General features: G+C 40.2%; 1 protein-coding gene across 3 annotated transcripts; it reads left to right on the plus strand.

The window, feature by feature from the left end:
* Window positions 1-499: 499 nt before the first annotated feature.
* LOC147460505 (galactan beta-1,4-galactosyltransferase GALS1-like) lies at window positions 500-15,187 on the plus strand. Of its 3 annotated transcripts, none has more exons than XM_086507845.1 (2): window positions 500-1,858; window positions 11,230-11,787. In XM_086507845.1, exons 1-2 carry the CDS (start codon window positions 603-605, stop codon window positions 11,405-11,407), a joined length of 1,434 nt encoding a protein of 477 aa, XP_086363971.1. In that variant the 5' UTR covers window positions 500-602; the 3' UTR covers window positions 11,408-11,787. The 3 variants fall into 3 exon arrangements, with proteins under 3 accessions (XP_086363971.1, XP_086363972.1, XP_086363970.1); XM_086507846.1 differs by lacking the exon at window positions 11,230-11,787 and adding an exon at window positions 7,793-9,342; XM_086507844.1 differs by lacking the exon at window positions 11,230-11,787 and adding an exon at window positions 14,328-15,187 and having other exon boundaries at window positions 508-1,858.
* The last annotated feature ends 1,330 nt before the right edge of the window (window positions 15,188-16,517 follow it).

Genomic DNA, 16,517 nt, shown 5'->3' on the forward strand with positions numbered 1-16,517 from the left:
GAAAGCTTCTACTTCTATTGGTGCTGATTTAAGAGGAGGACACTCCTTTGCACGTCTCTTCTGCAGTTGATCAAATTTGCTTTCCCTTTTTTTGCAAGGCCGATGAGAAGTGGTCCCGGAACTTGATGGGCTAACTAATTTGGACAATTTTTAAACAAGAAAAGGGGGAAGATGAGAATCCTAATCAAATTTTCATGCATTTATATCGCATCATGCTTGAGCTGGCGCGCGCGCGCGCGCACACACACCTTAGCCTAGGACGTAAACTGTGGGCTCATTTACTTGAACGTGTGTCTCAAAAGACTCTCAACAGAATGTAAAAAGCTACTTTTATGTTGCCAATTTGGTCCCTTTCTGTATTTTTGTCGTATCAACCATATACACCACCTAATTATTGTACTATATATATGAATAGCATTTTCTGAATTAAAAAAAAGTAAAATTTTCTTCTCCAAATTTTCTTATTGGCTATTGACTGTTCAATGCCGGCCCTTTACAACTTGATCAATTGCCCGTAGCCTGGTCATTGTTGCTTGAAGGCATACTTGAGGAGGATCCACTCTTACATTAGGGCCTAGCTATGCATACATGCAGAGAATAACATGGAGATGCTTTCTTCCACCCAGAAGAGCAGGGCCAGCAAATCCTGGCATTTGTGTGTGCATATTGATGTCAAGTCCTTCCTGGCAGGCATGCTGCTCATGGGCTTTGTGCTTCTGCTCCAACAAAGCCTGGTCAACCTTACAAGTTCCATCACCTACTCCACTAATTCCCCTCTCCAAATCCCTTGCCACGATCACCACCATCCTCACAATGATAGCACACAGCTTCTCGCCGATGACATAACACACAGCCCCGTGGAAGTAAATCATGACAGCAAATTCAATGATGAAGCCAGAGATGAACACACACAGATTGCAACCCATGATGAATTCGCCACCGACCTCGATGATGGCGACCATTTTGAGAATGGCATGGTCACCAGCAAGCAATCATTCCACGCATATGGGAGCGCATCGGCCCTGTTTGTGCACATGGCTTCTTATAGAGGCGGTCCCGACAGCTTCGCAGTGATTGGCCTGGGGGCAAAGCCAGCACATGTGTATGGCATTGCAGGCTTTGAATGTGAATGGGTTCCAGCAAAGAATGCAAACAATTCCAGCAGCAGCAGGCCCATCAAAGGATCGACCAGAAAATTCTTGCCAGATTGGAACATGGGTAGGCAATACACAGTGGTGGTTGTCAATTGTAGCTTTGAAGAGCCTGTTGGTGTAGACAGAGAGGGCGGTAGACTGGTCGTATATGCTCTCTATGGCGATGGATCCGGTATGCCTGACACAACACCGGAGCGAATTGTCGCATTGATGGAGACAAAGAACGAGTACGACGCAAACAAGTTCCTACCACCATATCCTTACGACTACGTGTACTGCGGATCACCCCTCTATGGTGGTTTGAATGTGCAGCGGATGCGAGAATGGATCGCATATCATGTGAAGGTGTTTGGCAAGCATGCACATTTCTTCCTGTATGATGCTGGGGGCATCACGGAGGGAGTGGCGAGGGCGTTGCGGCCATGGCAAAAGCGTGGGTTTGTGACAGTGCATGACATAAGGGAGCAGGAAAGGTACGATGGGTACTACCATAACCAGTTCTTGGTGGTGAATGACTGCCTTCACCGCGCGCGCTTCCTTTCCAACTGGACCTTCTTCTTTGATGTGGATGAATTCCTGTGGCTGCCCCCACACGAGAGCTTAGGGGCGGTCATGCAGGGTTTCTCCAACTATACTCAGGTCATCTTCCGCCAAAAACCCATGGCTGCCCACATTTGCCAAGCCCACCAACACAACATTTCCAGGTACTTCCCGTGCTCGCTCTGTTTTAGATGAGAGAGAGAGAGAGAGAGAGAGAGATGTCCTTTTTCACACAGGCCCACCCATGGCACTAAAGGGCACGGGTAGAAAGAGATGGGATCGGCGGAGCAGGTCGAAAGGGGGAATCTCGAGGGGGATTGAGGGTCGAAAAAAATGGGCGCCCATCATGGACATGGAGACTCGAACTCTCGTCACCATCATGAAAGCCCAATGCACTAACCGCTACGCCCACGACGGGGAAGTTGACATATGGGCAAACCGGCAAATGATAAATAAACTTGGACAGTCCCCCCTGCTTGTTCAAGTTTACCTTTTGGTGTCCTAGTTTACCTCGACATCTTACGGCTGCGCGCATCTCGATCTCCGTGTCCGAACTTCGTTGTCGTGGATCCCACCGCTTGGGCTTCATTAAAGTGCCCGTGCCCTTTAGTGCTGAGGCACACCCACCCACCACCACCCGAGAGAGAGAGAGAGAGAGAGAGAGAGAGAGAGAGAGAGAGAGAGACGTCACACGGTGTCACACACCCGTGACCCACCACCCATACGTGTGTGTGCGTGTGTGTGTGTGTGTGTTATTTATCTATATAAATACTGTTTTTAATGGGGGGAGGCATCCCCTCGGCCACGTGTCATCACCTCCTAGTGTGCCCTCGCAACCCAACGACAGAGGAGGACAATGCGCACGCGGGAGGGGGAGATATATATATATATATATATATATATATATATATATATATATATATATATATATATATATATATATATATATATATATATATATATATATATATATATATATATATATATATATATATATAAGTCCTCTACCCACAATGGCTTGTTGACACAAGTCTTTAATAGACATACATATCCCACCCTAGGTACCCATAGCCAATAAAGGCAACGACTAAAAGTCCCAAGCACGATCTAACAAAGGGATCGCACATAATTGGCGCTCCTAGTAAAACTCTCATTACAGAGTCATTACATCAACACATCCTCACTATAATTCTCATCTCCACATTGTAGCTGATGCGTTAAAGTTGCATGCCAAAAATCAATGCTCGATCTTTCATGAAAATGAGGAGAGTTTTTAGAATCTCTTTGTGGTCCTTGCCAACATGGTTAATCTCTTGGTACTTGGAGTTTCTTCTCGGCTTATGTGATGAATTGCTTAGTAATTTTGTTCTTTAGCTCCATTGCCGAATAGCCAATGTGCTCAAAGGTTTGCTATCACAGGGCCAAAGATCTTTGGTCAATGAGTGAAGAACCTCATATAGATTTCTTCTTCAAATTTCTGCATGTAATATGAAGGAAAAAACATTATCTAGCATAAAATCCATAAAAGAATTCATATGTGGATTGCCCTGACAAATCATAGCATAGCCCTTGATTGCCTTCAAGGAAAGACATCCACGACGCACCTGTCTGTTCAGCCTTGTGAAAAGTCTTCATGCAAACCAACAGCATCTCGGCTATCTTTATGAACATAATACATGCAATATCTAGAATCCTCTTGAACATATAGATGGCATCCGTCAAGGTCTTCACCATATAATCTTCCATTGGCTTGCATGTGGGTGATGCAACCCTCAGGTAGTTTAGCCAAGTGGGATGGAATTATTGCTCTTCGGCAATAATTGATGGCTTCCCCAACTTTGTATTCATTGCATGAGACACAATGTTGGGTGGTCCAGCGTTATCTCTGGCGGAGCATGTGCATAGAGCACTAAATACCTGGGATGGTGTTTAAAGCATATCTTTCTCCAAGAAAGGTGTGGCTTTGCGGTGTCAGATCCTTCATCCTTGATCAATGGATAGGGAAGGCTTCACTGATGCCATGTGCTGTCAATTTTCTTTGGAGTCGGTTGGGCCACATTTATTGAGTGTAATATCTGCTCTTTTCATGTCGTGGCTTCCTTCTAGATCAATTTTTTTTATTGTGATATGTGTACCTTCAAGGCCTTCTGCTTCAATGGATAGGCCCTCAAGTAGTGTTGAGGAACCAACGTCAGTTTTGTTCATGAGCCTTTTGTAGATCCTCTTCTTTTGGCATGAAACTTGAGGATAATTCTATTCTTTGCATCTGCTTGAGTTTGAGCTCCACTTCAAAGTCTTTGGCTTTCTTTTCCATAGCTTGATAGGCTTCGTTTGTACCTTGTAGTGTGAGGATTGTGGGATTGGTTTTTAGCTTGGTAAGAAGCTGATCTTGATCCTTGTTTATGGATTTTGCTTTTGCTAGCTGGATTTTTTATACCTCTAGTTGAGCGTGTGTGCTCGTGTTTAGAAATGCCATTGCCATCTCATGAGGGCAGTGTTCTTGAACTTCTGCAGTTGTGGATATTTGGTCCATCGCTTAAGCCAACTCTTTTTGTTGGCTCTCATGCAAATTGTGATATTCCTCAAGGAAGGCATCTGACACCTCCAACCTTGTTGATGTTATCTGTAGTTCAAGATGTTGCTGTTGGATTCAATCTTGGCGGGTGTATATTTCCATTTTCATCTTTTCTGAAATGTGATGGCCCATATCCACATACTCCTCAATGTTCTCTAGTGAAGCCATTTGGGATGTGGTGGCTTCCTCAGGCTCATTTGTCTTGTTTTTCCCTTAGTCGATATCTTTTTGAGATTCTCTTTGACCTTTCTCATCTCTTTCAGGCAAGGTCTCAATTGGTGTAGTTGTTCAAGAGCTCTCTTGACTGATGAGCTATGAAAGCGTCACCCGCTCTAGAGGAGGTGGAAATTTGTCCTTTTACCTTTGCAAGTGATGTTGTGGTTTTTTCTCCTAGAGGTGGTATAGCCTAAGTAGCACCTTTGGTTGTTTGTGCTTCCTTCTTTGAAGAAGCTTTTGTATTTAACTTTTCCTCCTTCGGTTCTCGGTGGCAATCGTTTCCTCTTTGTTAGTTACTTCTTCTTCCATATAAGTTTCATTGGTTTTAGCACGCTCAACTTCTTGGTTCTATCGAGCTTCTTTATCATCATACATTTGGTTAAGCTGACCTTTAGGGTCCTCCTACTTTCTGAACATAGGATTTTTGTGCATAGCTTTTTTGGGTTTGGCTGCCAGAACTCTTGGAAATCTCCTTGGAGACCTCGCTCAAGCTTGAAGGATTCTCTTTCTCATTCCAAGCAGGCGGCTCTCTATGTTGGGTCTTACACATGCATCAGAGGTGGAACTTTGGCTCTTTTCTGTGCTTCCTCATCCACCTTCTACTTCCCCTTCGCCTTTCTTGTTTTTGGTTTTTCGACGGTTGATGGGTCTCTTGAGTTCTATTTTTTGGTCCCAAATCTTTGTCTCAATGGGCGACTGATTTGACCGTTGCAACCTCTTTTTCAAGCTCTCTAACTCGGACTAGCCTCTTCCCTATGCGGGTAGATGTGTTTGTGTTGCCCTTGGTCGTAGTGGTGACTTATCAGTATCTTCTTTGTTGATTATTCAATCATTCTCGATAGGAGTGGGTGGAAAATGCTCTACTTGGCCTATGGCATACTCTACCAATTTGGTACTTACTTCCTCGGGGAGTCCATTAGGTAAAAATTGCATATAGCACGTACGAACAAGAAGTATTAAAATAATCCCTTACCTGTACATTTTCAAGTATTATATGCACCCTTTATGTATGCATTTTTGTTTTAAAAAAAACTAGCCCTTATGTATGAAAATTTTCACTTTGTCAATCAAAAAACCCTTTATGTAAGTACATTTTCTAAATGTACCTAAATATAAATCCCTTATTTTGTTCACACGTGCTATCTTACATATTTCCTAGTGGACGTCCCGAGCCTACTTCTAAGTTTCCAAGATAAGTAATAATTGCGGGCTTCTTTAGTCTTGTAAGTGTCGTCTGAATATATTGAGCACGGTTGATAGGCAAGCTACCCGTCTTCCGGAGGCTTGTGTGAAAGTTGATGCCATGGCATGGGTGGGGCATGTATACCTTGCGGGTTTCTTCCCTGTGAAGCGAAAATATTGGTGGTAGAGCATTAGAGCATGAGCCACTTCTTTCTGCTTTAAGTTGGCAAAGGATGGTGATTGCCTTGAGAAAATATTAGTGGTAGCCAGATGTACATGTCCCACAGTTTTCCCTTCCCTCAGAAATTTCAAAGCTTCAACTATACTATTTCCTCTAGGAGGTTGACCTCCACATGGGTGTTGTGAGATCTGAAATTGTGACATTGCCATCTTGCTTGATAGTAGATGGAAATGGCATAAGGTCTCTAATAGTCTACCCCACAAGGTAGCAATTCTATGATGCTTTTGAGCCCCACTTTCTTGACAAGTGGTTTGACTGGGAGAGGCTTGGCAAGGTCCATTGTCCCTTTTGTTCCTTGCTAATCCACTTTGGGAGTTGTTGGCTTGGAGGACTGGCCCTTGCATATAGTCCAAGTAGGGATTTCCAGTTCAAAGGTGATCTTTTGCAAATTCAAGTCTTCCAAGACTTACACTAGAATACATGCAAGGAAGAAGAAATCCAAAAACTCAAATTCTGTTAACTCCCAAAATAGATGCGTCAATTTTGAAAATATGCATATGTGGTTGAAATCGGCGTTGCTCATCATGGCTGGATGTCCTTGTGATATGGAATATGTGCATGAATTTTGGTTGAATTTGGAGCTCATAGGTGGGAGTTATGTCCAGAAACTTTTACGCTTATTGACTAACTTGTGATGGACTTGTCCCTTATAGATAAAATTTAATGTGGGATTTTACAAGCTGGGCATGTCATAGATTTTTGGATTTTTTTTCCAAATGGCCACCCCCAAAATAGTTGCACCTACGTTGAATATTCCCAGATTTAAAAACTTCTAGCTATGGGCTTCGACACGTGTTATTGATAGTGGTTATAGAGCTCTCAAGCAAGTTAGACATTCAGAGGTGATTTTGTGGATTCATGCATACAAATTGTACAAGTCCATGTGTAAGCAAGTGTATGAGCCAATAATGAAAAATTGTGCCAACTTACAATAGGCACGCCTATTTTAAAATCTAGCAAAAATCAACTTTTTGGGTTTCCTAGCTTTTCATATGGTCGCTTATGATCTAATTAAGTGTTTTGATGCCATTTGAGTGGTCCCATGTTGTGGGAGTTGGTCCCTTTGTCCTCGAGGCCTTTGACTTGGTTGATTTGTGTTTTGACACCATCTCAATACGTCATTTGAGTTACTAAAGTTAGGGAAAAGGTTAATCATGTATACATTAATCCCCCTATGAAGTTAGTTGGTCATCTGGTGAGTATTTGGTCCTCTATCTCAAAATGACGCTTTGCTGTTTAATATGGATAAAGTGGTCGGATCTCATTCGAGATCTCATTGGTTAGAGCTCCAAATGGTCCCAACTTCATCAAATACCTTCTAAAGGTGATCCCCAACAACTTTGTCTTGAGTGCTTTCCGGATGGGCATTTATGAGAGTTATGGAGATATTCGCACTCAAACGATAAAAAATTGGAAATTAAATTTGAAAACAATGCCTGTAGTAACAGATTATCATTCTATTGAGCTGGTATGTATTGTACCTCCCCCACTCCTAGATGAAGTCCTCATGGATGATGGGTGACCGCCAATAAATTTTTTTTATCTATGCACAGCCCTAATTGGCTCTACCATTAATGGATGTCAATTCAATTCAAATCGACATGTTGTGCCAGAGGAGGGTCTTGAGTATTTGCTTAGGGATATTTGTTGGTGAAGTATCCTATGTTTTCTTGCCAAACAAAATATTTTGTTGGTGGCACGCTTGTTCCTTGATAGGAGGATTTGGTATGACAATCACTTTGGGCTTCCGGCTCCATTGGTGGTTTTGTTGTGCGTGTTGCTTTGGTTTGTCAATAGCGATGAAAAGAGTAACACTTTGATTTGTTGGTGTAGTGAAAACTAGTTTACTATTTGTTTATCAATAGCGGTTTTTTGTGCCTATAGGCTTTGGTTTGTCAACAACGGTGAAAAGAGTAACACTTTGATTTGTGAGTTCGCTTCTTCCGCCATATCAATTTTTTTTGTTACATTCAGATGTGTCGATGTTTGTATTGGGGTGGTTGTTATGTGGTTGATTTGTGTTTTAGGCATCCAGATGAATTAAACGTTGTTTGTAGAAGTTTTTTTAGTACCCAAAATTGCCTAGTTCCTTGCATGTGCTTTTAGATTGGTCTTTATGGTTGCCACTAATGCAATGGCAGTTCTTCGAATTGTTTTGTATGAGGTAAATCACTTGGGTGGAAGTATATTGTGCATTGCCCCTCATGTGTTTTCACTTGCAATATATTGTCCCCAACTTGGAATTACATTATAAGTTTAAATCCAAGGGGTGCCAAGGATTATCTTTTCTACTACCTGATCATTTGGTAGGACATAAAACATATCTCCACATGGGATACCCTACATTTTAACATCAACATATATTTTCTTCAATGTATAGGAAAGCAGGGTACATTTCTTCATGGTCATCTTGAAATAAGTGGTGTGTCTCATGGCATTTTTCTTGGCCCTTATATCAACAAGTGACCTCTTGTGATGACATGTAGAAGAGCCAACTTGAATACATACATTCATTCCATCTTGTGTGGAATCAATCATGGTTATGGTCTCCATGGATACTAGCTTTGGTCGCACGAATTGTTTACGCTTGAGGATGCAAACCCTCGCTTCCTCCTAGGCTTTTTCCAAACTCTCATTGCTTGTTGAGTTTTTGTTATTTAGCTTCATGTAATCTTCTTAGCATCCCTTCAATCAATGGAAAGTGATACAGCGACCATTAATCCAATTATCCATTACCGCCCATCGAGAATAGTGAGTCATATTGCACCACTAGGAGATATATCTTCAATGAAAAATGGTCCATTCCCCTTTTCTTGAATTTTGGTATATGGCATTTCAATGAGTATACCAAACAAGGTCTCCTTTTTTGAACTCTTTGGTCAGTACTTTGGAATTTGAGAACTTTTTTGTTTTTGTTTTAGCGGTATATGTGAGCAATAGTTAATAACCATTGTTCATTCAGTTATTCTAGCTCATCTATCCTGATTGATAGTTCGTGGCTATTCCATTCAAGTGTTTTTGGGCTACTTAGACTGTTGGAATTAAAAACTCCATTGGAAGTATGGGATCCATTCCAAAAACTAGATTGAATGACTTCAAATTCAAAGAAATTTTATAAGCCACTCGGTATGCCCATAATGCAAAATGTAGTCCTATTTTCCAATCAGTCTGTCTCATACTAACCACTTTTGTGAGAACGGAGCTCAAAATTTGGTTTCTATGTTCAGCATGTCTGTATGTTCAACATGTCTATTAGCTACACTTTTGTTTTTCATTAGATAGAATCTCCCCAAGATCCTTTAGCATCTCCAATTAGCATGTCCATGCACGTCACCACTTAAAACCAATATTAATGAGTAGCACTTGAACTCATCACCTACATAGTACGAAACTCAACGTAAACCACTAGGCTATATGCCTACGTTGGTCCTTGAGCTCCCTTTGAGCCATAAAAAAAAGGATACAACCCCCCCCCCCCCCCCTTTCCCTTTTTTTCCCCCACCCTTCCCTTTTCCTTTCTTCCCCCTCCCCAAACTAATTAATGCATTTGTGAAAAAGTCGTTTTGGCTGCCTACTAGCTTGGGGTGGTATGGAGCTGACTTATTGTGAATTATCATAAACTCAGTCGGAAGATATTCAATTAACTTATTTAGAAATGAGTCCCCTATCACTAACAATCTATATCGGTCAACCATAGCATGTGAATTCATTTGTATATAAGAATTGTGTTGTAGTTTGTGCATCATTTTTTTGTGTTTTTTGGCTTCAGTCCATTTAGTCAAGTAGTCAGTAGCCACAATTATGTATTGGGATTGTGTACAATATGATGGTGGGTGAATTGGACCTACAAAGTCTATTCCCCACTTGGCAAAAACACGGGCCTCAGAAGGTTCCATTCAGATCCCCCAAGGCGACGCTTCCACCACCTCGGAGGAGGCTCTCGACACATGCTCTCGGGGACGCACAGGCGCCCCTACTATAAGTCGGGTAACAACCGGGGAGGTAGAGAGCACCGCTTCTAGCATGGATTCTGACTTAGAGGCGTTCAGTCATAATCCTCAGCTTAGAGTCTATCTGATAAAAAATTTCCAAATTCTTTTGATACCTTTGGATTTTCCTAGTGGAGTTAGAATCCTTTGTCAAGTTATACTGGGTTTAATTCTCGAGTTTGGGTTTTATCCCAAGTTTTGCAAATTTCAAAAGGTTTCATGCTATTTTTGCAATTTTTCCCAATGTGTAGCTCTAAATGCTTCCAAATTCTGTCAATGGCTTCCCAATGACATTCAAATTGCCTAGGTAAGCTCAAAAATAGCAAAAACCACTCCCAAGTGAGAATTTAAAATAGGCGCACTTATTTTGATTGACACACCGGATTTTGTCTTTTTGACTTTTTTGAAGTTACCTCAAGTCTGCACACACTATTTGGGTTTTACTAGCTGAAAGGGTTTAACTATCGGTCACAAAAATCTTAGTTGTACCCCAGTTTTACAAATTTCAGCAGTTTTTTATCAGTTTTATAGATATCATCAGTTATTTACCAATTTTAGCTCTCTCTTAGGATCCAATGGTCATGATTACTTCAAACTTTGTAGTCTTCATTTACACAATGTATATAATCATGCTATGTGTTCAAAGTTGAATTTGGATACCATACATGTATGCTACAAAATGGGTACTCCTATTTTGGTTGTTGCCCTATTTTCACTTTTCTCACATGTACTAGTCTCTAGCAATATATAGAGTCTAATGGTGAAGTAGGTTTGTGCATAACATTCCCAAGTGGTGGCTTCAAAATAGGCATACCTATTTTGAAGGTGGGCCTATGAGCACCAAATTTTAAATTTATTCACATATAGCTGTTCTTGATGCTAAGTTGAGTATGATAATGAACTTGGTTGTAAAAATAAGTTCTAGATCTCTCAACCCAAATTAAGCATGCCTGTTTTGAACTTGGAAAAGTTTGGTCCTATGAAAATATTTTGAGCACATATGCAACATAGATAGTATATTACTTGTCCTACTTCTACTCTAACTAAAAAATAACACTAGATGGTAATGAAACAATGATTTCTCTGAATTCTGCCTTTCTAATTTGGGATTATCTTTATTGACTCAACACAAGTCTCAAGGAATATCCGCCATTGTTTCCTAACTAGTCTACCGCTACCAAGGTCCTTGGTAAGTGTCCCTACTCCCAAGTACCCTACACAATAAGTAAGTTTCCTTCTAACTGTGCCAAGTCGAAAAGACGATTACTCTAAGAAAATTTAGTGGAAATGATAGATGTTACTTGTGATTACGTTGGATTTTCTCTACTTCAGATTGCCCTCATCCCCAACAACGGCATCTAAATGTGGGCAGCCTACCAAGCCTCACCATATTTATGGTAGCAAAGCGAGAATGACAAACACAAAATATGTCGATTTGTGGGTTGTAGCTGACCCGACTAGTGGATGGACGCTACAAGAGGTAGCTAAACTCTCCAAAAACACGATCTAACTCGCTAATCCAAGGTGCTAATCTCAAGTGTGGATCAAACACCAAAAGCTAGTTTGCTTTCCTACAAGTCTCAAGTGATGGTTTGTGATAGCTACAACACCCCAAACATGCTCAAACTCACTGCATGAATAGGTCATACTATGACAGACATCCCTATGATGATAATTCCTTACTTCAACACCTTCATAAAATCACACTATTTTATAGAGTCTATTTTTAGCAATTCAATTCGGGCACTTGAAGCACTCTATAGCATCCTTTAAGCAAGCTCTATCTACTTCTATGCTCAAAACTTGATTTAGACATGCGAATCATGCACTACAAGAAAAAGCAAAACGTAGATAGTCGTATTCAAAGCTACATCATACCATGAGAAACTTACATCAAATGGGAGAGCTTTCACCTTCAAATGAGCAGTTATGCTTGGAATAGAAGAAGCAAGAGAGTAGACACAGTAAGCAATAGTAGTTGTACGCTCACTATATATCAAAACTTTGTCATTTTTACAAAAGTTCCCTTTTATACCTTAGCCAACATTTGAAATGAAGGGTTTGACTCAAACTTGGGATAATGTAAAGCTAGAGTTCACATCTAAGCAATAAATAATTACAATTTGAAAGCTTACGGTCATTGGGACCGACTTGATATCTCCAAATGAATAAAACAAAGTACAATGTTTGGACTCAACAAGATTTGCATTCATAAATGAGGGTATTATTAAAAAAATTGAGCTCAAAGTGATAGGAAATAGTAAAATTGTTAGCTTAGCTACTAGCATGTGTACACAATGTGTCCTTATTTTTTTATTCAAAATGGAAAGGAAACAAAAATATGTAGGCTGAAGAGAGCATTTTATGGATTTAAGATCCTTTTAATTGGATGCAAGTGCTTAGTACTTTTGCCATCATGCAGTTGTTGATACAAAGAAACTTTAGTGGGATTGTAATGATGATGTATTTTAAATTTTAAACCGGTTTCCATCAGAGGACAATATGTTTGCATTAGCAAGATCAAGTCTAGATATTAACACCTCAATATACTTTATCTAACACTAAGCATTATCGCCGTAACATAGCTTAAACCAAATACGCACATTGGGACATGTGAGCGGAATATCATCCACATAAGGAACATAGATAAACATGTATCTCTTATTTGTATTACAAACAACGTGCTCTTAGTCCTATTTGTTACAAGAACGATGGTCAAATAAGGATACATGAATTTTCCCACTCCGCAAGCACAAGGTGTTTGATCACTTGAGTAAAACTTGCAGTTTATTTCATGCTTGATAACATGTGTATATCTTGGTTGAGAAAGGAGCCACTTATTGTGGCCACTTTTGTGGTTGATTTGGGGTTCTAGAGAACTTTGAAGCTTTTTGCAAAGCTGCTTAACCCTTGGTAAATTGATCATAGTCCAAGGGCTTGAGAGTTTACTACACGTCATGTGCTAGTTATCATTCATGGGGGGATTTGCTACTACATTTTTGTAGCAATGTTTGGGAACACACTAAGGCATGTTGAGGCACTTTCTTCCTCATTTTCCTTATGCATGCTATATATGCTTTTTATCACAGGGCTAGCCTACCTTTTTAATGGCACACAAAACAATGCTTCATGTTGTGTGTACTTGAGCTTCTCCTTCCTCCCCAAGAATAATTGTACTATAGAGGGATCAAGAGTTTATGGAGTGGTGAAAATGAAAACAAGAAACCATGTCATCATCAACATAGATTGCACGGGACTACCTTTACCTACCTAGAATGTAAAATCTTATTCTATTTGTGAGTCTTTGGTACATTCACGGGAACAACCCAATTGGGTAGCCAGTGAGTGTTTACTAGGTAGCATGGGTTGATGATAATGACACATTTGACTGACACATGCCAACATCATAACAATATAAGCATACATACATGTGTAAATAGGAGTGCACATGAGTGTGCACTCATTTATACACATTCACATCTAGCTTGATAAGTGATTTTGTAGTGGTTTTATGACTAAATTAATAACTTCTTTGATTACCGCAAAATTGCTCTCATAAGTTTTGTGCTATTGTTCGGTGAGTAATTGTGATCAAATGCAAAAAGCTACCTTTGTTGCAAAATAAATAAAGTATGAACAAAAGTAAACATCTTGAACCAAAAAGAAAGTCTTGGTGGGATTCCTTGGCATATTCTATTTCTACCACTATGATTGCATCTAGAATGAATCTTCCTTTTATGAAGCCCTTTTTCTCTTTACAAATCTAGTTGTCAAGGTGATACTAGAGCCTAATGGCCATAATTTTAGCAAATACCTTGTGTGCACACGATAAAGAGTAATAGGTTTTAGTGCCAATGTATCAATTACATTATGGAAAAAAACTGATGGGAAGCTATCATATTTCCATTCTTGATGGAGGTAGAGATGTCATGACCTATATTAAACGTAGGAATAATGTCCTTTGCCTTCTTCCTCCTTGGAAGCTTGAGTAGGCATGTCAATCTTAGAAAGCCACTAGCTCTTGAAGTAAACTTTTTTCCTATTGAACTCCTTCAATTTTGGATTTGCTAGTTCATGCCTTACTTGGCGGATCTCCTCCTCTACCTGTTTTCCCCGTCTTGAGTTTCTAGCTCCACCAATTTTTTATCTCTGCAATGGGAGGTCCTTCTTGATGGATTTAACTTGTTTGTCACTGAATTTGGAGAATGATCTCTCTCTCTCTCTCTCTCTCTCTGTGTGTGTGTGTGCTCTCTCTCTCTCTCTCTCTCTCTCTCTCTCTCTCTCTCTCTCTCTCTCTCTCTGTGTGTGTGTGTGTGTGTGTGTGTGTGTGTGTGTGTGTGTGTGTTTGTTTTAGTGAACTAAATAAGTAATCAATATTTTTATGTCAAGTTGAAGGCGCTAAATATTGGATTTGTGGTTGCTTGGTACAGGAAGTGGGGTTTGGAGAAGCTGGTGTATAGAAATGTGAAAGCAGGGCAGGTATGGGATAGGAAGTATGCCATTCAGCCCAGAAATGCCTTCACAACAGGGGTGCATAGGTCCGACCACATCGTAGGGAACGACATTGTGCGTGAAAGCCTAGGTTATTTCCCAGAAAGCTTGGTTCCCAAGCTATGGTACTACCACTTTCACAACACCATCACCCACTTTGGTGAGTTGTGCCGCACATTCACCAACGCCAATAGCGCAAAACCCATCAATGTCTCATGGGCAAAAATGGCCTTGGAGCCCGCGGACTTCTATGACGTGGATGGAACACCGTTTCGAGTAGACAGTGGCCTCCAAGAGCTTGCCCAATCAATCAAGGACTTTGAGTGTGTGCAAATCGGCACTCAACCCACCATTCTTGAGTAGGAGGAATTGAAGATGTCAATGTCCTGAAATGTCCATACATGCACATAATTTGCTTGGCCATGCACGTGTTGCGATTTTGCCTCACAACCAAAACAACACTTTGCCCATCGAGCTTCACTTCATGCGAGACTGTTGACTCGTCATCGGGAGCCATTCGTACCATTCTTTGTGGGAAGATTTAAGTAACGTGACAAAATACAACCCACCCACCTAATTCTTTGTGGAGAGATGAGGTTAGTGTGTTGATGCCCATCTAATAAATCCATAAATGGCAAGGGTATTCATATGGAGCACCACTTCCAATTCAATCCATATGCTACGACCTTGTGGATAAGAAAGTGTATAATATATTTAAAGTTTAATTTTTTGCACAGCTCCCAACATTGAATATAAGATCCATGGGAGAAAGCTCAATAGAATTGACTATTTGATAGTACTTCAGCTTGAAAACAAAAATAGTTCATGTTCTAAATTTAAATTGAATATTTTTTCTTTTCTTTTCTTTTTTTCATACTCACAATTGTGAGTTGAGAGAATTTATATTAACTCGGAAAGAGTGTCTTGTCACATTTTGTTTTTAAGAAAGGCAATAGACTAATGCACCATAGGCATTAAGAATGAAGTGTATGTCAGTATTTGCATCCCATAGTGTTATTAGAAGAGGGTTGAAGTTATGTGTATGAATATCTTTTAGATCTCTTTTTAGAATTTGGGCATGTTAGCAGCAAGTTAACTCAGATACCATTTTTCGGAGCTCTCATTGTAAAAACATTTATTATTTTGATGAATCGGGAATATTTCAACTCCTCTTTTTTGGATAAACTTTGTAATTGATGAGCCGGGGCTATAGGCTTCCAGATTGTATCAACCTGTCTTTAGTTAGAGCTCCCAGATTATTAGTTTTGACCACCAAAAACCTTGGCTAAGGTATAAAAGCCAATTTTTGTAAGTATTTTGTAAATTTTGGATAATAGAAACACAGCCTGAGCTAACGACGCTCACTTCTCTCCTTCTCACGCTTCCTACTCCCTTCCCAGTTGTCACATTGCAGTGCAGTCTGTTGCGTTGGAACCACACGTAAGAGCTCTACGCATTGACGTAAGCATTTCACGGTATTTCGTAGCTTTTGGCGTCGCTGATCCGCGGCCTAATTTCATCATAAGTAGAAATTTACACTTCAAAATCAAAAACTAAGTATAGGCAGGGTATTGGGGTATCATTGCTAAGCATTTTCATGCATTCTAGGTTGAAAACGACTAGGTCAAAAACTCATTGCTGTTAATTATCGCATTTTTTGCACTTGACCTAAAGTGTGATTTGAAACCATAAGCATGTGTGCTTAGGTCTTATAAACATGTCATTTGATGCTATGACGGATGTGATTTGTTTGTCGATGAGTAATTGGCTTTTGGTGATTTATGTCATTTGAGTGTAGCATGAGTTAGATGCGAGTTATTTGTTGTTTTTCAAGAGATTGACAACCTCTTGTAGCCTCTATACACTAGTCGAGTTAGCTTTGTCCCATGGATTGACAATTTATTCGTGGTTCTCGCTATGTCTGTAATAAGATAGGAGTGAGGTTAGACACCCGTACCACATATGGCGTCGTTGCCGAAGATCGAAGAGACCTAAACTAGTGAAAAACACGAGCGTCTTGTGAAGTTATCCTTTAACTTTCTCTACGATCTCTTAGAGTAAAAACTTTCTTTTTAAAACCGCATAGCTTAAGATTGTCGTCTTTTGCTGTGTAGAGGTAGCTTGGAAGA

Source organism: Adiantum capillus-veneris, chromosome 3, assembly GCF_014529385.1.
Source record: "Adiantum capillus-veneris isolate H3 chromosome 3, ASM1452938v2, whole genome shotgun sequence".
NCBI classification, from domain to species: Eukaryota; Viridiplantae; Streptophyta; class Polypodiopsida; order Polypodiales; family Pteridaceae; genus Adiantum; species Adiantum capillus-veneris.

Coding starts and splice junctions, on each gene's coding strand:
- LOC147460505 (XM_086507844.1), top strand. CDS start 603: ATGGAGATGCTTTCTTCCACCCAGAAGAGCAGGGCCAGCAAATCCTGG. Junction 1,859..14,327: donor CACCAACACAACATTTCCAG/GTACTTCCCGTG, acceptor TGCTTGGTACAG/GAAGTGGGGTTTGGAGAAGC.